The sequence below is a fragment of the Rhinoderma darwinii genome, chromosome 9 (assembly GCF_050947455.1).
Source record: "Rhinoderma darwinii isolate aRhiDar2 chromosome 9, aRhiDar2.hap1, whole genome shotgun sequence".
Lineage (NCBI taxonomy): Eukaryota > Metazoa > Chordata > Amphibia > Anura > Rhinodermatidae > Rhinoderma > Rhinoderma darwinii.
The window spans coordinates 38,028,460-38,050,590 of record NC_134695.1 but is presented as its reverse complement, the minus strand read 5'-3'; the positions used below and the strand labels follow the sequence as shown (position 1 = coordinate 38,050,590).

The 22,131-nt window shown below is 43.1% G+C and overlaps 1 protein-coding gene across 1 annotated transcript in view; it reads right to left on the bottom strand.

Moving 5' to 3' along the window:
- ADCY7 (adenylate cyclase 7) overlaps positions 1-22,131 on the bottom strand; it is a 96,365-nt gene that overhangs the window by 16,995 nt on the left and 57,239 nt on the right. The window contains exons 4-13 of the mRNA XM_075837522.1: positions 15,264-15,413; positions 13,191-13,336; positions 12,959-13,070; positions 10,433-10,560; positions 9,531-9,689; positions 7,794-7,926; positions 3,345-3,533; positions 2,940-2,983; positions 1,792-1,872; positions 1,045-1,117 (exon numbers count right to left, since the gene is read on the bottom strand). Coding sequence (XP_075693637.1) covers positions 1,045-1,117; positions 1,792-1,872; positions 2,940-2,983; positions 3,345-3,533; positions 7,794-7,926; positions 9,531-9,689; positions 10,433-10,560; positions 12,959-13,070; positions 13,191-13,336; positions 15,264-15,413 — 1,215 coding nt within the window. The remainder of the gene's footprint in view (positions 1-1,044; positions 1,118-1,791; positions 1,873-2,939; positions 2,984-3,344; positions 3,534-7,793; positions 7,927-9,530; positions 9,690-10,432; positions 10,561-12,958; positions 13,071-13,190; positions 13,337-15,263; positions 15,414-22,131) is intronic.

Sequence of the window (22,131 nt, the reverse complement as noted above, 5' to 3'; positions counted from 1 at the left end):
GACTGGTAAAGAAGGGCCCTGTCCACAATATAGAGAGACAAAATGGGAAGCTAGAAGCTGGTTATACATTCTGTAGTGATGGCAGGGTCATTGCAGGTTGTATTCTTTTCTGAAGAGATGGGTATCAGGTTGCTTTAGAAAGTTTGGATGACGTGAGAGAGTCTTATGATTTAGAGACGATAATGTGTGAGAAGTAGAGAAGTAGGTCCAGAGATTACGTGAGGGAAGAAATTGGGAAATTAGGGCAAAGATGTACGGAGGAGGCAAGTTGTGAAGTGCACGCCATTGTCAGTTTAAACTATTTGCTGGGAAGCCAGTGAAGGGACTGGCAGAGAGTAGAGGTGGTAGAGGAACAAGGAGAGAAGTCGATTAACTGGGCATGTTCTTGAGGTAGAGGTGGCAGCTGGCTTTGCTTGGAAATGCGGTCTGAGGAACAGGATGGAGTCTAAGGTTATTCTAAGACAGGATGGTGGAAAGATGATGTATTCGGTGTTTCTCCATGTCGAATTTTCAGGAAACAGGAGGAGAATAAAGAGGAGATATATGATAGACACTCCGAGGGCCTGTTCACACTGAATTTTTTGACGTGCAAACCGCGTCAGAATCAGCGCCAAAAAAACGGCCAAAACCACCTCCCATGGATTTCAATGGGAGGCGGAGGTGCTTTTTTTTCAGCGGTGGCTTTTAGCCGCTCGTGAGAAAAAAAGCGGCATGTTCTGTCTTGCCGCGGTTCCGCCTCTGACCTCCCATTGAAATTAGTGGGAGGGAAAGCGATCTTCACAGCGTTTTTTTGCCCTCAATGGCCACAGGCGAAACAAGCCACAAAGACTGCGGCAAGAAAGTGCAATAATATTCCTGAAGGAATATTGAGGCAAATTCCTCCATTTGAACTAGGCCTGATAGGTGCTTTAGTATATACAGTATAGAGCTGTCAGTTACCAATAACGTTTGAGTTTAAGATTAGGGTAGAAATTAGAAGTTTTTTCTCCTATCTGCAATGTACCTGTAAGAAAGAATTTAGGTTAAACAAAAATTGTTCCCTACCTCTCTCTCCAGACCGTCAGCGGTGAAAAAAAGCAGGCATGCATAAAAGTCATCAGATTTCCCAAACCAGGGTCTGAAAGAAAGAAAACAGTGACCTTGTCTTCACCTGTTCGAAGAATAAAATGTGCTGCTCTCTGAACTCCCTAGAATAATCAACCTGGCAAGTCTCCTAATGCATCTCAGTATCTCAAGCCTCCCAGATAGTCATGAGACAGAGGCTTTCACAAAATTCCAAATAGAAAAGATTACTACAAAGTCCAATAACGCAGAACATTTCATGATTGACACTTAGATAAAATGTATATTATTTGAGGGAAAACATCCGAGACTCCCACATTCAAGTATGGCAATGTTTGACACAAGGAACCATTGAATTAAAAACATGTATCTGGGAAACCTGCAAAACTCCTAGATGAACTGGCTCCACGCACTTGTGGCTGCCCCTCCACTGAGGATCAGGAACAACATGAACCCCCCATTCTCAAAATTGTTGGGAATCCCAAATTCCTTACCCCACCCATTGAATATTATATATCAGGCTTATATGTGATAGTAATGTTTCACAGAGGTATTGGTAATCCCCTTTGCAGTCTTCTTTCAGGGAAAAAAATCTAATATATTCTATTAGAAAATAATCTAATAATCTAATTGTGAATATATATATATTCACAAGTTATAGTTTAAATTCCATAAAGGAACTGGCTTAAGTTAGGGCAGGGCATGTTTTTTTTTTTTTTAGGAACTTACTTAACTGAACTGAGTCCATCAATTGTGTTCAGCATTCTGTCATGAAGTTCTTCCTCCTGGTTCCGTTTTTGTGAAACAGTCCTAATTTAAGAACAGTCAAGCGTTATCATATACAAATATTTGTTCTAGTCACCTCATGACAATACTCAATTCACTGATATAATATCTATCTATGTATCTACTGTATATATCTAGCCAAACTATTTATTTTCCTATGACAAGTGTGGAGGGAAACCCACAAAGGGGCCCGGTTGCCGTACAAAGTCTAGGTTTTCTAATCTGTTTAATGATCTACCTAAAATTATACAATTTATTCATATGCTATACGTTGCCAGCTCAGGCAAGAACCGGCCGACTCTTGTCGATAGTAGTATGAATTTTGTTTGTTTAGTAGGTGTTCCGGACTACCCCAGGAGATACAGGTCCTTCATGTGAGATCACATCACATCTAGAGTTTACCCCAGCCTCTGGCTGATACACACGAGATGTATTTTCAATGACTGAAACTAAACATTGTTTCTCTATGGCTGGATTTACACAGTTCAGATTTTCTGCAGATTTTGCATGTATTTTTTAAGTCAAAAGCAGAAAAGGAACCTAAACAGAAGAAATATATAGAAAGGAAGGCCTTAAAGTGTCTCCTCTCCTGAAATCCAATTCTGGTTTTGGCTTAAATAATGCAAACAAAATCTGCAGCTCATCTGCACTGTTTGAACAAAGCCTTAAGGCCCTTTTACACCGGCCAATAAGCGGCCGGTGCTCGTTTGCTCCTGTCACATGGAGCTATGGATGGGGACGATTGGTCATTACTCCGATCGCTCGTCCCCATACATTATCATCATGTTGGCAGCATGTCTCCCCGTTTACACAGAGAGATGTGCTGCTGACAACAATAATATTTCACTTTTTTAAAACTATGCGACCAAGCGTTTGCTCGTTCATCTGCTGATCGTTCCCCTGTTTACACAGGGCAATAATCGGCAACGAGCGTTATATGAACGTTATATGAACACTCGTCTGCCCGATAATCGTCCTGTGTAAAACCCCCTTAACTCTGTGACCACAAGGTTAGAAAATGATGTTCTTGATTGGCATTCCTTTTCTAGTCTCGCTTTTAAACAGAACTAAAAAGTAGCGATTCTCCATACCTTTCTGTATTAACCTGGCGCCCCATACTTTGCAGAGCGATTTCCTACAAAAAAAATATTACACGAGTTTATCAAATATTTTATTTTTTGTGCACTTTAAATTAACTTCTCAGCAATTAATCGTAAGCTCACTTTGTTATATATAGAACATGCTGACAAAAACACACTCATTTTCAGAGGTGGTATTAAAGGGAACCTGTCGTGTGGTACACACAGTCCAATCTGCATGCTGCGCTATTGTTTCCGGTATTTTCGGCCGGATCTGCCGCGGAGACCCCTAAAGGAGCCTTCAATGCAGATGTGAACCAAGCCTTATAGATGCATCAAAACGTATAATTTGTTCAAAGAGAAATATTAACAAAATGCTTGTAAACAGAACAATATTACAGAAAGGCACTAACTAACCTGTTTTGGCTTTCCATTTGCCACTGGTGTCACAGTAGTTGAGGGCTCACTTGAGTCAAGATGAGAGAAAGGTCTTGCAGCCCCCCATGATTCCAGATATCTTGTCATCCTGACTGATGGTCGGACCTTGAGACCATCGTTTACTCGAGCCCTAGGAATGTGGCGGTTCTGGATATGGCGTTCCTTTGACTAGAAATAATGAGAGACCATATATATATATATATTCAAATAAAACACACCCACTAATTCCACAGTACAAGGCAAATTTGAAGGTGCACTAAACCTTAAAATGAATAATAAAGGTTAACACAAGATAAACTTTGCCCTCGGAGGAGTGCAGAAAATCCAGCAGACTGACAAACAGTATTGTATAAATCAGAGAACACGGGTTCATTTCCTTCTGTTCTCTTCAATTTATGTGGGGCAGACAACTTAGGGGGTGGGGGTGCACATTGGGCAAGGCTGGTGTTCTTTGTATCGTATCACAGCAAGAGCAGGGAAGACTCCTGCAGCCGGTAACATTACAGCCAGACACAGGATTGTGAGATGGAGGAGGGGGAAATGGCTAATCTTCTGGGACACATAGGAGAATTCTTCATGTTTATCTCAGTTTTTATTGCCTTTTGAGACATAATAAAGGCAAAGTATCAGGGGCGTAACTAGGAAAGACTGGGCCCCATAACAAACTTTTGACTGGGGCCCCCCTCCCCTGAGTGTCACACAACCCCCCCCCCCTTGAAGATAGTGCCTTTTTTACAGCCCCCCCTGTAGATAACGCCATACGGCCCCCCTGTAGATAGCGCCATACGGCCCCCCCTGTAGATAGGGCCATGCAGCCCCCCCCCCCTGTAGATAGGGCCATGCAGCCCCCCCCCCTGTAGATAGGGCCATGCAGCCCCCCCCCCCCTGTAGATAGGGCCATGCAGCCCCCCCCCCCCTGTAGATAGGGCCATGCAGCCCCCCCCCCTGTAGATAGGGCCATGCAGCCCCCCCCCTGTAGATAGGGCCATGCAGCCCCCCCCCCCTGTAGATAGGGCCATACAGCCCCCCCCCTGTAGATAGGGCCATACAGCCCCCCCCCCTGTAGATAGGGCCATACAGCCCCCCCCCTGTAGATAGGGCCATACAGCCCTCCCCTGTAGATAGGGCCATACAGCCCTCCCCTGTAGATAGGGCCATACAGCCCTCCCCTGTAGATAGGGCCATACAGCCCTCCCCTGTAGATAGGGCCATACAGCCCTCCCCTGTAGATAGGGCCATACAGCCCTCCCCTGTAGATAGGGCCATACAGCCCTCCCCTGTAGATAGGGCCATACAGCCCTCCCCTGTAGATAGGGCCATACAGCCCTCCCCTGTAGATAGGGCCATACAGCCCTCCCCTGTAGATAGGGCCATACAGCCCTCCCCTGTAGATAGGGCCATACAGCCCTCCCCTGTAGATAGGGCCATACAGCCCTCCCCTGTAGATAGGGCCATACAGCCCTCCCCTGTAGATAGGGCCATACAGCCCTCCCCTGTAGATAGGGCCATACAGCCCTCCCCTGTAGATAGGGCCATACAGCCCTCCCCTGTAGATAGGGCCATACAGCCCTCCCCTGTAGATAGGGCCATACAGCCCTCCCCTGTAGATAGGGCCATACAGCCCTCCCCTGTAGATAGGGCCATACAGCCCTCCCCTGTAGATAGGGCCATACAGCCCTCCCCTGTAGATAGGACCATACAGCCCTCCCCTGTAGATAGGACCATACAGCCCCAACCCCCCCAAAAAAATCAGACCTATAGTGTGTCCTACAAAAGACATGTATCCCCTATCCACAGGATAGGGGATACATGTGTGATCGCTGGCAGCGATAGGGAGAACGGGGGACCGAAAGTCCCCCTAAGTTCTCCATGACTAACCTCTGACTTCCGGCGTCTACGCAGCTCAATAAAAATGAAAGGAGCGCTGGTCACGCATGCGCACAAGCGCGACCAACGCTCCATTCATTTCTACGGAGCTGCCGACACAGACCCCGGAAGTCCGAGGTTTGTGATGGAGAACTTCAGGGGACTTTCAGTCCCCCGTTCTCCCTATCGCTGCAAGCGATCACACATATATCCCCTATCCTGTGGATAGGGGATACATGTCTTTTGTTTAATGGGAGAGCGGGGAGATACCTCCCTGCTCTGCCATAGTGTTTAGTGGCGTCGCGCTGTAGTAGCCATAGCGGCAGCTAGCGGAGCCTCCGGCCATGGTGGGGGCCCGTGCCGGCAGGCGACACGGGCCCCCTCATGCCGCGGGCCCCGTAGCAGCCGCTACGGCTGCTACAGCAGTAGTTACGCCACTCTAAAGGATATTAAAGGGAAGAATTGCGGGGATTTATTAAAACATTTTGTGTATTTTTTACGCTTAATGTTCCATTAAGGCATAACAATAATAATAATCTATTTACTACAGAAAAGTGAATTGATCCGAGAGTTTTGCATCCATAGCACAGCGGTCGGCCTAGGAGCAATGGTTTTAAACCCCTAAAGAGTTTGATTATTAGTCCCATGTTTTCATGAGTTCTCCCACAATGCAAAAATATACTAATAAGTTAAAGAGGACCTGTAACCTCTCCGGTAATATCTGTTTTTAGGAAATACTTGCATTCCCCATGAAATAAAGATTCTGGAGCATCTATAACTATGCGTTGTGCCGTTCCTCTATTATTCCTCCTAGAAATTTATGAATACATTGAAAACTGGGTGTTACCCGTTGGGGGTGTCCCTACACAGACTGACCATATCCAATCACTGCTGACAGTACCACCATATGTAGCGACGCACCTCTTTGACAAGGGGAATGGTTACACACAGTTATTCATACATTTCTAGTAGAAATAACAGAGGAACGGCACAATGCAATGTTCTAAGAAAAGATCTTCCAGAATTGTTATTTCGTGAGGAATAAAAGTATTTACTAAAATAGGCATGTCAGGAGTGGCGACAGGTCCTTTACCTGGATTCACCAAAATGACCATCTAAGGCTGGATTCACACGAGGTCATTACGTCCGTAATGGACGGACGTATTTCGGCCGCAAGTCCCGGACCGAACACAGTGCAGGGAGCCGGGCTCCTAGCATCATAGTTATGTACGACGCTAGGAGTCCCTGCCTCGCTGCGGGACAACTGTCCCGTACTGAAAACATAATTACAGTACGGGACAGTTGTCCGGCAGCGAGGCAGGGACTCCTAGCATCGTACATAACTATGATGCTAGGAGCCCGGCTCCCTGCACTGTGTTTGGTCCGGGACTTGCGGCCGAAATACGTCCGTCAATTACAGACATAATGACCTCGTGTGAATCCAGCCTAATTATACGGATTGCTGCACAGGAGAGCAGGGATGTATGTGAAAGAATTTTAGCATTGTAAAGTGTTACACAGCTTGTCGGATCTATATAAATAAAGAATGATGATGATGATGATGATGATGATAAATATGATGATGATGAATATGATGATGATGACAGCTTCCATGTTATATGTGACATTGATATGCCAATTGTCAAGAGTTGTTTTTTTTGTATGAATAAGTCCTCATTAATGTTATTTTATCAAAGGTGTATTCATGTTTTTATTCTATGCAGAAAATGAAAATTTTTCAGCATATTTCTTGTTCTATCTCATGACACGCCCTGGGACATGTAGAACAGTACAGTTTTAGTGGAGTTCCCTATTCATATAATTTCTTATGCATCCATGTCTGTGTAATGATATTACCATACATACAGTAGCTCATAAGAGCAGGATGCAGTGAACTAGTAAAGTTCCACAAAGTTGACCATCACTTTCAAGCTGTTTAAAAATAAAGGTCGCTCTCTTGTGTTGCATCTGTCAGCAGTTTTGAGGCCTCATATACTGCTGACCGCGCTAAATGGGGGGGGGGGGGGGAATTGTAACAAAACCTGTTGTCTCATTCATCAAAGTTGCATGAACGTGAAGCTGATGTCTAATTCTCCTGGAGCTTTATTTGCAAGTGCCACTCTCTGCTCTGAGTGACGGCTCTAGTGTCCAATCAGGATATAGGTAGAGCCGTCACTCAGAGTAGAGGGGCAGGGCTGGCGGCATTCTCTAAGGAGAAGCCAGAAGCACTTTCACATCAAAAGGGGCATCTCGGTGGTACTTGCCACCACGGAGCCGGGGTAATTAAATGTTGATTTCTCGGTCATGCTACTACAATGTCCTCGCTCTCTCCTATATAGTGCTGTCAACAGTTTTGGAAGCTCAAAACGGCTGATAGCTTCCCTTTAGTTGTGTGAAAATTAACCCAATTTTAATTTTAGAGGTTGATTTCTTCCTGATGAACTAGTAGCAGAACAATAGGCACAATTGTTCTTGACAGTATACAGCTAGCCCTGCACACATTATATTATACATAAAAATAAATAAAATCATATTCACTTCAACTATAAACATCACACTCACTCGTGGATCAATGATAAGGTAAGTTTTAATATTAATTTCTTTCAAGTATGGGTCCCGGAGTTCTCCGTTTCCGTCTTCCACACCGTAGGCTCCATTCAAGTGCTTCAATGTTGCTTCTGAGATGTGAACTCGCCTAAGTAATGTCAAAACAGAAACGTTAAATATTACAAAAATAACAGGAAGAAATGAAATAGGAAAAAAAAACAAAACATGAGACTGTTCTGTAACCAAAGAATAAAGAGGACCTATCACTTCCTGGGAAACCTAATGAAGTAATAGAAGACCAGACTGTAAAACCTCTCTCATATACACACACATATATATATATATAGTGTGCAGCATGTAAACACAATTGGAGATTTCTGCTGCTATCTTACTTCATGCTGGAGGTCGTTATTTTAGTAGCAATGTTAGGCTATGTTCAGATGCATCAAATCCACCTAAATTTTGTAGCCAATGCAAGTGAATGGGGTATTTTAAACCCGATTTACATGCAGAGGAAAAAAATCCATGCAGATTCTTGTCCGTGCAGGTGAAAAACATAATCCGCAAGAAGAAAAAGCATGATTCCATACAGAAAACGGCACAGATTAGCCCCATTGAAAATGGGACTAATCCTCGTGCGGATTCACGGCACATCAACTGCACATCTGCGGCAGAAATCTGAGTGTAAGGGTATGTGCACACACAAAATAAAAAACGTCTCAAAATACGGAGCCGTTTTCAAGGGAAAACAGCTCCTGATTTTCAGACGTTTTTTAAGCCACTCACATTTTTCGTGCCGTTTTTCTCGGCCGTTTTTTAAGCTGTTTTTCTATAGAGCCTTTTTAAAAATGGCCCGTCGGAACAGAACGCCGTTTTTCCCATTGAAGTCAATGGGCAGATGTTTGGAGGCGTTCTGCTTCCGACTTTTCAGCCGTTTTTTGGGACGTTTACGGCCCGAAAAACAGCTAAAAACACTCCGTGTGAACATACCCTTAGTCTAAGATCTCTGCCGCGGATCTCTTGCAAATACACGTTGGATTTGCCATAGGCAAATCTGTAATGTGTGAACACAGCCAGAGATGGATTCCTATGTATTATGGAGCAGGAGAAGGCTAGAAGAAGAAGAGGTAAATCCTGTCACAGCTGCCTCCTCATCGTCTTGCAGATTAACCCTTTAGAAGCAGTCGTATCTACCTCCTCTAGCTGGGCTGCAATCTTATTCCATGGCTGATAAAGAGCAGTATTCTGTATGAAGTTCAGGCTCCTAGCTAAAGGTGAGGACATTTTGCGTTTTGCTGATTCATCACCCATTACGATGGATTGGGGAATTAATTCACCTGATGTGAGATTTGCTTTTTTGTAAATCCATGAGAAGAATAGGGGAATCTATTCTCCCATTGTATTCTATGGACTAGCAAATCAACAAAACTGGCAAACTTATTTGTATCACGCAGAATCCTAATCAGACCTCAGCACAAAAAAAATGGTGCCATTTAGCTAATAGGATCACTGAAAGAATACAGTACACTTATAGTTAGGAGTCCGCTGTATTCATGAGTGAAGCACTACCCCTGCTCTTTAGGCTGGTGATTGACAGGTTGCGGAGTATGCATGCAATCATTCGATTCTAATTTCTAATATATATGTAATAAAGGCGTTGATCAGGGTATTTATCACTGGCACACACGTCCGAAGTTTTAATGATAAAAAAGTATGAGTATAAGAGTATGAACGCATCAAGCACTGGCTTACCCTGGTACTCCTGCAGATTCCATGCGATTGGCTAAAGAGACATCATGTGACCAAACGTCAAATTGCCACTTTCGCAGTCCAATGACCCCGCAGAGAACATTGCCAGAATGTACTCCAACCCGCATGTTGATGTCAGCCCCTGTGGCTTCTCTTACCTGTCTTCAGAAATAGAATATCCAAATTAATAATATACTGCAATACATTTAGCCCATAAAATAGTTTATCACATGTTACGATATATATCGTGTCTCTGACAGACTCCCATTAAGCCCCGCCGGAGGCAGGACTTAATAGGAGTACAAAGAGGCAGACCTGGGTGCCTTCATTAGGCCCCCAGACTGCCATGGCAGCCATCAGCACCCCACGTGGGGCGACGGGCTGTCAGAGGGGGTTACCCCTCTTTCTAACGCCTAATGCCGCGGTTGCTACTGATGGAAGGAGTGAAACGAGCAGGAACGGGCTCAAGTGGGATGTCGCTCGTTACAGTAAAGTGTCGGCTGTAACATACATCCGACACCCGCATTGTAAGAAGCGGGCTCAGCCCGTAAGCCCGCTCCACACTTCCCCTACCCAGCTATGACGTAAGTATATGTCATACATCAGGAAGGGGTTGATGAAAAGAAAATCGCATAGAGTCCCACTGCTTAATGCCCCTTCAGCGCCACCACAAGAGAAATTAGGTATGACACAAAGTCTATTAAAATCATTGGGCTACAAATAAAGCACATATGAGCCAGGTCCGAAGTAAAATACACTCTTTGTAGGCTTTTTCAGCTCTGGATAATGGATGGGGGAATGAGAACAGAGAACCCCCTCTATTAACGCTGAATCCCTAGTAGAATATTTGATAAAGGGATTTCTAAACCAAACAAAACAAGTCCATATATACATACGGTACTTACTTTATTGCTTCACACATATCCAGCCCCATTTTGACACAGTTCTTTGCATTGTTGGGTAAAGACACAGGCAGTCCAGAGACGCAGTAATAGCAATCACCTAAAATCTTAATCCTCATACATTCATTTTCCTAGGAAAACAATAAACCCAACAGTAAAGTTATACAGGGGGCAGTGCAGCAGACACATTCCACTACTGTAGGTAAAACTACCTGGTCCCTTTCATTACAATTGGCGTTTATTTATACCAGAAACACTTTCTGTGGAGGATAGTTCTGTATCCACATTCCCAGAGCACTGGTATTCATGAGGTTACCATAGACTGATACGGTGTTCCATTGGGATAGCATAGTAGTTCCAGACGACGCAGTCATTTGGTTAGAATTATTTCCCCTTTTTTCCTCTACATGCTATGGATGATATTGTATAAGTCACATCTATAGTCGTCGTTAAAAATGTGATCAGCTGACGCCGGTTTTTGTTCTGGGTTGTTCCATTGAGTGTTATTTAATATCTTGTATACTTTTTAACAATTTTATAATAAAGTTGTGTTTTTATATGGGAAAACACTCAGATATTCTTTATAAGTGATATTTTGGACTGCGAGTTTAAGTCACTAGTCTGCATCTGCTTATGTGGCATATTTTTGGTTTAGTAAAATTATACAGACCTATTTTATCTATATGTCAATATATAATCTTGAAACTCAATATCTCATAATTAGACAACGGCAGTAAGGGAAATAATGCTATTAAGTATTTCTACTAGGTCTCTTGTATAAACTAAATGACATCACCAGCTGGTATTATTATAGAAGCTGAATGCCTTGAAGTCAGTTTTTGGACCATGTTCATAACTAATAAAGAGGACTAGCATTTCCTTGAGGCCTCATTAAAAGCAAAATTAACTCTGTGGGTGTGCCGGAGTCTGTCATTTTAATACGATTGAGGAGAAGACATGTCCATGTCTCTTGCCGCCTATAAATTGGTTTTGTGGTCACGCCACAGATTACTGTGGATGCTGGTGTGGAGTACGCCCTTGATCACCTGCTGGTCTTGCATACTTGTAGAGGATTACATATAGGCGAGGGACCCAGTTAAACCGAATGCCATTTAGATACCATCCTGTTGGCCATTACCACCATCCTTAAATTTACCTAAGATGCGATCTGCTTTATTTTGAGGTTGTGGTGCTCCCTGAAGATCCAGTGCTTTATCTACTGGTTAAATGCGAACTTGGCTCTTCCATTTAGGGGGGAGACTATTTTAGAGTAGTTCCTCTAAATTTGTCAAAGGAAAATTTTTCCTCAAAGGAAAATTTTTCCTCAAAGGTATAAGGTTATCTTAGGCAGTCTACCCTGCTCCCTACAGCCAACTAATAGCTAATGTATACTTTCACTGATAATTGATGTCTCTGGAGTTCACAATATTTTTCATTTTTTTGCAGAAGAAAATATTAGGGTTTAGAAGTAGCAATTTTGCTATGATCCAGCCAATGTACATTTTCATAGTATTCAAATCTGACACATCTTACCTAACCAACTTTCCAAACTACGATATTAGAATGTAAATGTTAAAGAGTGGAATCCCATCAAAATATCTCTGCACATAAGTGTATGGGTTTTCCATAGGTCTATCGGATTAAAGCTAAAACAGATCTGTGTAAACCCATAACACGTACTTTTCTACGATAATGAATGTGTCTTCAAACGCATTGCCAGAGGGTCTTTCAGGCAACAGTGGGCAAAGACACAATAGGACATGGTTTATTGGGTTGTTAGTCATCAAAGCTACAGGAAATCAGTATACGTGTTCATGACATATACTTGAGCATGAAAAAGTATTGACTCGAAAATAAAAGCAGTGTAAACCTGCCTAATCTATTTTCCAGCCCAAACATCAGACCTCAGGAAAGGCTCTTGAAGCCCTCACAGATACTAGATACCAACAGATTAGACCTATAATACCGAATATCTATGGTCAACTTTAGGTTTCAACAGTTTATTTACAACTTTCCACTTTATTTAAAAAAAAAAAAACAATATCTACCACTCCTGCTTTCTTACCCACACCCTCCTGTCCTCAGGCTGCAGATGTGGGCAACAGATTAGGGAAACAACTCTACCATATAGTCAAGCCCATAGTCTAACATTCAGCAATATTCAATCCAGTCATCTAGTGTCATTCCCTATTATAATAAAAGGTGTTATATGGGGGAAAAAACCTCAGCTAGAGACGGACTTCACACTTGTGACCACCTTTTAGAAGCAAACAGAGACATAAGATATTTAATGCAATGTTAGGCTCTTGATTGGTGGTCAAAGGACGCATTTGAGGCACTCATAGCGTGGTAGGTTTATGACTACTGAAATATATATATATTACTTTGTATACAAAATATTAAAATTGCCATGCTCTGCCAAGTGTGTTGCCATTATTTTCTATCAAGAAGATATTTCTATTGACTATTTAATAAATCATAATGTCCTTAGAACCCCCCCCCCTCCCCCCACATAATCTAAATCCTCACCTTAGCTATCTGGTCAAACTTCCCAAACAGCTCATTCAGCATGACCACAAGTTCCTTTGGGGAGCATTCACTGGCAAGTCGAGTGAAGCCCACAATATCTGCATACAGAATACTGCAGAAAGTGAAGAGAAACAAAATTAGTCAATATAAGGTTATTTCTGTTTTATAATGCAAAGAAGAGGATGATTTTTTTTTTTACACACAGTCAAGAAGACCTTAAAGTTCCACTCACCTGACATTTTGGTGCCGCTTTACATATAAGCTATGGAAGTTTTTGTCTGGTTGGCGATTGTCGTTCGTTTCCTTTAGTCTGTCCTGAATAGCCAGCTTCATCTCCATTGAAATATAGACAGGCAGTACGGACAACAGTAGGCTCTCCTGGTAAGGGTGCCAGGTATGGGAGTTATATTGAGTAATGCTGAACTTATAGTATGAAAGACTAAGAAAGAATGGTAAAAGAAGTGAAAAAAGAAGAGGGAGTAGAAAAGATAAAAGAATAAGAATTAGAGAAAGATAGGATAGAGCAATTTCTACTATATAAAGTTTATAACCAAAATGCAGAACATAACTCTTGAGGGCTGACAATATGTGTTTTTTTCTCACCCTACATATTTGCTGTTGGCTGATCCTGACAATTTTGGCAGAATCCATCAACAGTTTAATGTGTATGCGGGTTTCCTAAATGTCTTTTAACGGGCAGATTTCCTGTGTTCTGCTGGGAGGTAACCCACTGTAAGTGTCTGGCATCTCCTTTCTCCCTCTCCACTTTCGAATGCTAGGTCAAATCTTTGACCTGTTTTAGATGAGCATATTTGTAAGTGTCCATAATATTTGCTACGACCCAACAGTTGCGACAAATCCAGTTGGTTTGGATTTCTTGCGACTGTCGGGTATCAGTCTCGGCAACCTGCGGGTCGCAACACGGTCACATGCACTTTGATTACGTGCAATGCACAAAAGGGCAGACAGCGATCTTTGGTTGTTCGACCTGTGTCGCGGCCAATGTCGTCATGTAGTCTTACCAATAGCATAAAAAAATCCTGCGGCTGCAGAAGCAAATCGATAGTATCAATGAAAGCCTGGAATTGCAGAAATGCATCGGAGGGTATTTTATTTGCAATTTTTATTTAATTTGTTTTTTTACTTTTATTTTTTTTAATCTTCGGTCTTTTCTCCAGGGTCACCAGTAGTGCCTAACTTACGGGAACTGGACATTCAGTTGCCCGATCGCTGAGGCAGCAAAACTAAATCTACGCCGTACTATTACGCAAGCTTAAAAGACCTAGACTGCCCGCTATATACATACAGTGGGCGGTCCTCAACCAGTTAATACTTTTTTTTTCTGTCATTAGAGTCCATGTGTACTTTTCTACTTGTGAAAGTGCAATCCAACCGAGAACTGTACTTAAGTGCAGCTCTTTCAGTAATTCAGTGACCTGTGGCAGATTCTTAACATTGTAAGTTTTGCCCTATTATTAAACCCCATGAGCTAAAAAGTAGCGATTTTACCCACCTACAAGGGTAGTAATCAAACTGTTCCCACACAGAGGCCAGTGGAGCTCTTAGCTAGATAAAATATGACACTTCTTTTTTTACACTGAATCATGGTCCTGGATTTAGGATCCAATTTAAGACCAAGAAACCAGTATTTTACTTACATAAATCACCAATGGTAAATTTACAGTATAGATTTATAGGTTTATTATTGCATGCATTGGTTATCAATAAATAAAAAAACATGCACAATGATCACAATTTTCCACCTTTCTTTTAGAACTACAGGTCAACATTTTCATTACAAGGGAACATGTCGCAACTTTGGAACGACTTGACTTTAGGAGTTATTAGAAAAATGTATAAAATGGACGATTGAGAATATATATATATATATATATATATATATATATATATAGTGTCTTCCACCTCCTAAAAATACGTATATGTTACTGGTTAAAAAGATTGTCTCGCAATGACAACTTTTTTTAAAATAGAATCAGCTGTTATTGTCAGGAGAAGCAGCATTGGAAATATAGTATTATGTGTGGCCATTGAGATGAATGGCCAACCATGTAATAGGATGGAGGGCTCAGTCCGCCAGAGCGAGATCTGCTCTTTAACAGCGTCTCTCCACTCTTGCTCATAGGAGGCGGGTTTCAAGCGGGGACCCCTCCTCTATGCCCTAGTAGCGTACATGGGCAGGGGCTGTCCTTGTCAGACTAACCCCTTAAGTTGGTTTTGGTCATAAAAGTAGTTGTCACACTATATGTTTATAATAAATGACATCTCATTAACAATGATTTCTCACCTGCTGCCTCTTTTGCATCTCCAGTTTCATCTTTACCCGAATGCATTTCACTGTGTAGCTGTACAGGTCCCTGGAGGCATCCTGCATATGGTATTTGTGAAAGGCTCCCATGAGATTTCCACAGAGGAATATAATGGCATTTGCAATAAGCTGAAAATACAAAAATAACATCATGTAGGCTGTGAACGACGGTCATCTGTCACTAGTGTAAAGCACAACCAAATTATATAACATTAATTACTAAGTAAATAATTTTTATTCACCTTTAAATTCTTGTTGCATTTAGATTCAGGCTGTAATCTGCATTGATTTTCAGAACCCCTGATATACCATTTGCAGACTTTTTTCATGTGGGTATCTTCCTCCCAGTGATACATGCTGGATGTGAGCAGTGTGCTGTCTGATCTATGTCAGCCAGCTATGTACAGGAGTTACACAGACTTCACAGCAGCAAAATTGTAGGACATTTTTAATGAAGAATTCTTAAAAGGGTATCCCCACAATAGTCATTTATTGCCTATTCACAGTATAGGTAATAAATGTCGAATTGCTGGGGGGCCCCACCGCTGGGACCCACTGCAAGACTTCAATGAAAAGAACTTTAAATGGAGTGGTGGTAGTGCATGCGCGTTGCCAGACCATTCAAAGTTTATGGGACTAGCAATGACAACAGAGTAGATCACTCGGCTGTTTCCATCAGAACCATAGACATTGAATTAAGCAGCAAGGCGCATGCTCTACTGCCGCTCTATTTAATCTACTCCCCATTGCGGGTGGTGCAGTGAGGTTTCTCGGGATCCCTGTTCTAGTGTTTAATGAAAGTCCAAATGGTGGGCCCTCCAGCGATCAGGCATTTATCACCCAATCCTGTGAGTAGGGGATAAATGTCTATAGTGGGACAACCCCCGTAAATTTTTAATTTAGGAAGCAAATCAGTGGCGGATTATCATATGGGCGATTCGGGCGGCCGCCCGGGGCCCGAGGCTCCCAGGGGGCCCATGGCAGCCCGAACCGCACATCATCTTGCAAAGTTACTTATTCAGCGCGCTAGCGCTGCTAACTAACGAAGATGAGGGGAGGAGCAGGGAATTGGCCGGGAAAGGGGTAGGACACGCCTCCCTGACAAGTGCGGGCCGCCGCCATTGAGTAACAGAACAGCGAGGGACGGCTGTTCTGTTACTCCGAATCTGCAAGACGGTCGGTCACCGGCGCTGAGGTCAGTACAGCAGGCTTATCCTCCTTCCCAACTGGTTCCCGACCGCTGGCTGTATTTTTACGGCCAGCGGTCAGGGACGGGTCCTTAAAACCCGAGCCATAGACTTTCTACGGCTCGGGTTTTAACTTGCTGCCCGCGCGATCGGGTCTCCGGCTGTCAGTGACTGCCGGGGACCCTGAGGAAAAGACAGAAGCAGCTTTCGCTGCTTCTGTCTTCTCCGATGTCTTCTTACACAGCGTTCAATGAACGCTGTGTATAGGAATAGAGACAGCAGCAGCGGCGCTGTCTCTATTCCTCCCGGTGATCATGTGACTGTTCACATGATCGCCGGGTGCCGTTAGTGGCAGGCTGCTGCTGGGTCTAACTAGACCCAGCACAGCCCTATTAGTGACAATCGTCACTATGAGAGGGCTGATTTCCCCTGTAACTGGGGCTGCTGTGCAGCTCCAGTTACAGGGGAAAAACATGGTGTAAAAGAAAGAAAAAATATATATAAAGTTCCCCAAAGGTCTTTTTTGACCTTTGAGGAACAGACCACAGTAATAAAAAAATAGGAAAGTAAAGTGCAAAAAAAATGAAATAATAAATACACATAAAATACCCACCCCAATAAAAACCGTCCGTCCCCCCCGCCAATCATTGTTGTAACGCAAGCGCTGACCCAATTACCCTAATATAGACATGTAATATATTAACATTTACGGTAAACAATGACGATTACAAATAAAAGGTCTATTTTAGGGTAAAACTATGTTATTACCCAAAAAAATAGCTGAAACGTAAAAAAGCTTATTTTTTTACTATTATTTTTAAACTTTATGAATAAAAATTCTAAAATAGCAAAAAAGGTGTGTATAAAAACGCTAAAAAAAAAGAAACCTGCATTGTCTACGGAAAAAACGTCGCAAAAATCACGTCGTTTTTATTTCTTTTTTATAAAAATGTGTGTTTGGTGCAACTTTGTAATTACGTTTTATTAAAAAATATTTTCACTTTTTGAGATACAGCTGCTTTGTATCCTGTATCCATCAGGTCAGCAGGACTGACGGGATCAGTGAAACGGGCCCTGCGCTAAATTATAATCTTCGATGTGATAGATTTGAGGTGGATCCTGCGTGTCACTGATCCTGTCAGTCCTGCTGACCTGACGGATACAGGATACAAAGCAGCTGTATCTCAAAAAGTGAAAATATTTTTTAATAAAACGTAATTACAAAGTTGCACCAAACACACATTTTTATAAAAAATAAATAAAAACGACGTGATTTTTGCGACGTTTTTTCCGTAGACAATGCAGGGTTCGTTTTTTATCGTTTTTATACACACCTTTTTTGCTATTTTACAATTTTTATTCATAAAGTTTATCTATATGGGGCTGTGTGTAACGCTCTCTACGGGGAGGATGTGTGATATATAGAGGGGGCTGTGTATGGCGATATCTATGGGGGTGTGTAATATCTACAGGGGCTGTGTGTATGGTGTTTTACAGTGTGTGGTATTATATTCAGGCGCGCAGTGTTTGGTGCTATTATATTTAGGGGTACAGTATGTGGCACCATGATAACTTTATTTTCGTTTATAGGTGTGGAAATGTTGGAAAAGTGAGGAGACGTCTGAGTGGCAAATTCTGCAGAAATGAGTCATGGCCAGGAGAAGTCGTCATGAGCGCTGGACCGGATGGTGAAGAAAAGAGGAAAAAAACTACTAGAATCTGAGACGTCGTCACCTGTGAGTCACTAGATTTATAGAGAATCTGTCACCTCTCCTGACATGTTTATTATAGGAATCCTTGTATTTCACAAAAAGTCTTTCTGCAGTCCAGGACTGATAGACAATTCCCCTTGTCAGGAGGTTGTGTCCCTGCACAGTGTGATACTGTCAGTATGTAGGGACACAGCCCTGTGACAAGGGAAATCGTAACACTGTTAATGCTTGCCCAAAAAAGTAGTGTCAAAAATAGTTACGGCGCGGCAGGGCGGCGGTGAGGAAGGGGGGCCCAAGTTTGGTTAACAGCCCAGGGCCCATGGTCTACTTAATCCGCCACTGAAGCAAATACACAAAAAAAAACAGAGCTAAGGTGTCTAGAGCCTTCTACTTTTTGAGGTGTGGCCTGAATAACAAGTGGTGGATTTAGAATGAGGCATACATCTGAAAAATTTATTGTAAACACAAGTCTGGTATACTCTCCTGCAGGAAAAACACCACTTAATCCTTCTCACCACAGACAATATACAACCACAATTCTCACAACCCCCTACAGACAAGCCACTATGAACAAAACACCATCCATACAATAAGCAGCCACAACCCCACATACCCCGGCGCTACCTCAATACCACCACCCCCACCTCTTTTATAGGAAACGTACAGCTCGATCCTAAAGAGATTCTATAAAGGAGGGCAGATAACATTGCTGCATAATGCAGTGGAACAAAAAAAAAAAAAAAAGTGTGAGATGGTATGGCTGCTTTTCAGTCCCAGTGTGAATCCTGTGTAGTTTATGTGCAGAAGATAGAGCTTGTCCAACAACCTCGGTTCCAATTACCATTTAATGCTTGATCCTAGTGTGTGGTTAGTGAAATGTAAAAATGCTGACTCTGCCCTCATCACCCCATTTGCAATTGACATAGGTATATAAATCACTTCAAAAGCAAAACAATATAAAATGCTGCATTTCATTACTGAAATATTGGAAGTCCGAAATTCATTTTGTTAACGCTACATTCCACACATGGGGAGTGTAGCTGGCAAAATAATAACATAAAGACACACATTAGACTAGAGCAAGGAAGTAAATCTCACTGATGATGAAAGGCGTAATCAATGATCTTTCCTCTATGCCTTGCCATGTAGATTAAATATAAACTATAGACTGGAAGATCCAAAAACAGTGCAGACATTAAACACATAGCAGCAAATGCAAGAACACAGTCAAACCATAGGTTTACCTACCAGAGGTTATGTGAGCACACATAAGAAACTGCAGGGACATTATAGGGACAAAACTGCAACTTTGGGGGGCCACAATGTGGGCAAAGGGACAGGGAATTTCCCACAACCAAATGGACAGAGCATTTGCACAGAAGTGACTACTGCTGTCCCTGAAATGACGCGAACTCTGTCCAATTTATCGTAAACGGACATATATAATCTTGAGTGCAGATGTTTAGCACACATTGACTACTTGGTCGGTTTTATTGTATAATAGGTATGTAAAGGTTACATTTCACGATTAAAAATACTGGTCACCATATCTCCCTGTGCAATCACCTACCAACTCCCTTACTACTGTTATTATACGGTTATTATCAAACTCACTCCATTTAGCAGCGGGAGGGTTAAGATAATGAAGGAGTCTACAAGTTATTTAAGAAAACCAATAGACTGTGACCTATTTACAGAGTACATGACCTGCCTAGGTAGAGTCGTGTGTTAACCTTAGACCATACTATCCCCCACCCCCATTTAGTAACGACACATGACACCGAGGTTGGATGTGAAATGGCCACAGCAGCCGTTTATTAATTTCACAGTTTTATAAAAACAATTTAAATCCGAAACATTCGGATAACTAGTTAGGAATCCACCAGAGAATTCCTTCTAATAATTCACATGACCCAACATGGGTCAGAATCATAAATAACAATTAAACGTTAACATTAACCCGAGCAGAGGAAGTCCTTGAAGCCCCTTCAGATGTTCCTTTCAAGAACACACCGAATTAGCCATCTGCAAACCACTAATTACCTCCAGCCGTAAACCAGCTCGGAAGCACCGTTCACCTCTGCAGATGGCTCCAACCACTAGAAGTCCACTTCAAGGGGATAACACCCGATGAAGCCCTCAAGTGATATACCGACCACTAGAAGTCCACTTCAAAGGGATAACACCCGATGAAGCCTTCAAGTGACATACCTTCTACCAGAAGACCACTTCAAAGGGATAACACCCGATGAAGTCTTCAACCATGTACCTTTTTTGGGGGACGCATACCCCCGATGCGACCCCCCCACCATTTTGTACTGACTGGCCTCAAGGACTCCCCCCGCCAGCTGCCATGACAACAGAACCTACTCCGGAAAAAAGAAAAACATGTTAAATAAGCACACAAAATAACACACAACGCTCATAGACGGACGTACATAAGACCTAAGGAGTAACAAAACAAGGGTGGGAGGGTGGGAGCTTTGCTTAGTGTGTGTTACTCCTCCCGCTGCTTCCGGCTCAATGCCGAGAAACAGCGGGAAGCGCAGTAACGGCCCCCCCGTCCCCCTTAACTCCTCCCCGTCCCTCCTTCAGCTCCTTCAACTTTCCCTCACCTCATAACATTAACCCTTTCCCTACCAGGACGGTCATGTCGGCTTCCCTTAAGCCTGCAGCTGCGTCCAGCCTCTTCTTGACCTGCCTAGGTAGAGTCGTGTGTTAACCTTAGACCATACTATCCCCCACCCCCATTTAGTAACGACACATGACACCGAGGTTGGATGTGAAATGGCCACAGCAGCCGTTTATTAATTTCACAGTTTTATAAAAACAATTTAAATCCGAAACATTCGGATAACTAGTTAGGAATCCACCAGAGAATTCCTTCTAATAATTCACATGACCCAACATGGGTCAGAATCATAAATAACAATTAAACGTTAACATTAACCCGAGCAGAGGAAGTCCTTGAAGCCCCTTCAGATGTTCCTTTCAAGAACACACCGAATTAGCCATCTGCAAACCACTAATTACCTCCAGCCGTAAACCAGCTCGGAAGCACCGTTCACCTCTGCAGATGGCTCCAACCACTAGAAGTCCACTTCAAGGGGATAACACCCGATGAAGCCCTCAAGTGATATACCGACCACTAGAAGTCCACTTCAAAGGGATAACACCCGATGAAGCCTTCAAGTGACATACCTTCTACCAGAAGACCACTTCAAAGGGATAACACCCGATGAAGTCTTCAACCATGTACCTTTTTTGGGGGACGCATACCCCCGATGCGACCCCCCCACCATTTTGTACTGACTGGCCTCAAGGACTCCCCCCGCCACCGCGAAACAGGCCTTGACCACCTTAAGCCTGTGAGTTCCTCCACACCACCACCGCCCTTTCTATGCCTTCTGCTATAGCCAAGCTCCAAATATCAATGCCAACCTCGGTCAGATGAACCCCGTCACTTCTCCAGAAATTCCCCAATCCTGACTCCAAATCCCTATGCCTCACGCAAATGCCCCCGTTCTTCGCCACAAAACGGGACACCGCCCGGTTAACTTTTATCCGAGCCTTATTGACTCTCTCCACCGATCTAGCTAACCGCCAATGCTTCCTTGGGACTATGTCCGACCACACTACCACCAACTTGGGATAAGATACCCACAAACACAACAAATCATGTTTGATATCCCGCACCAACTCACGAAAAGGGCGGACTCCTAAGTCATTCCCACCCACGTGCAACACTAAAACCTCCGGAACCCTATCAAGCCGCACACATGTCTGGAATTCCGCCAACACCCTGTTCCACGACATACCTCTAAACCCCAGCCAATGCACAACCGCATCCTGTCGCGGAATGCGCAACTGGCGACCATCCGGGCGGACGTCCGCCCTCAAAGCCCCCCAGTGCACGTACGAATGACCCATCAACCACACCAGACAAGG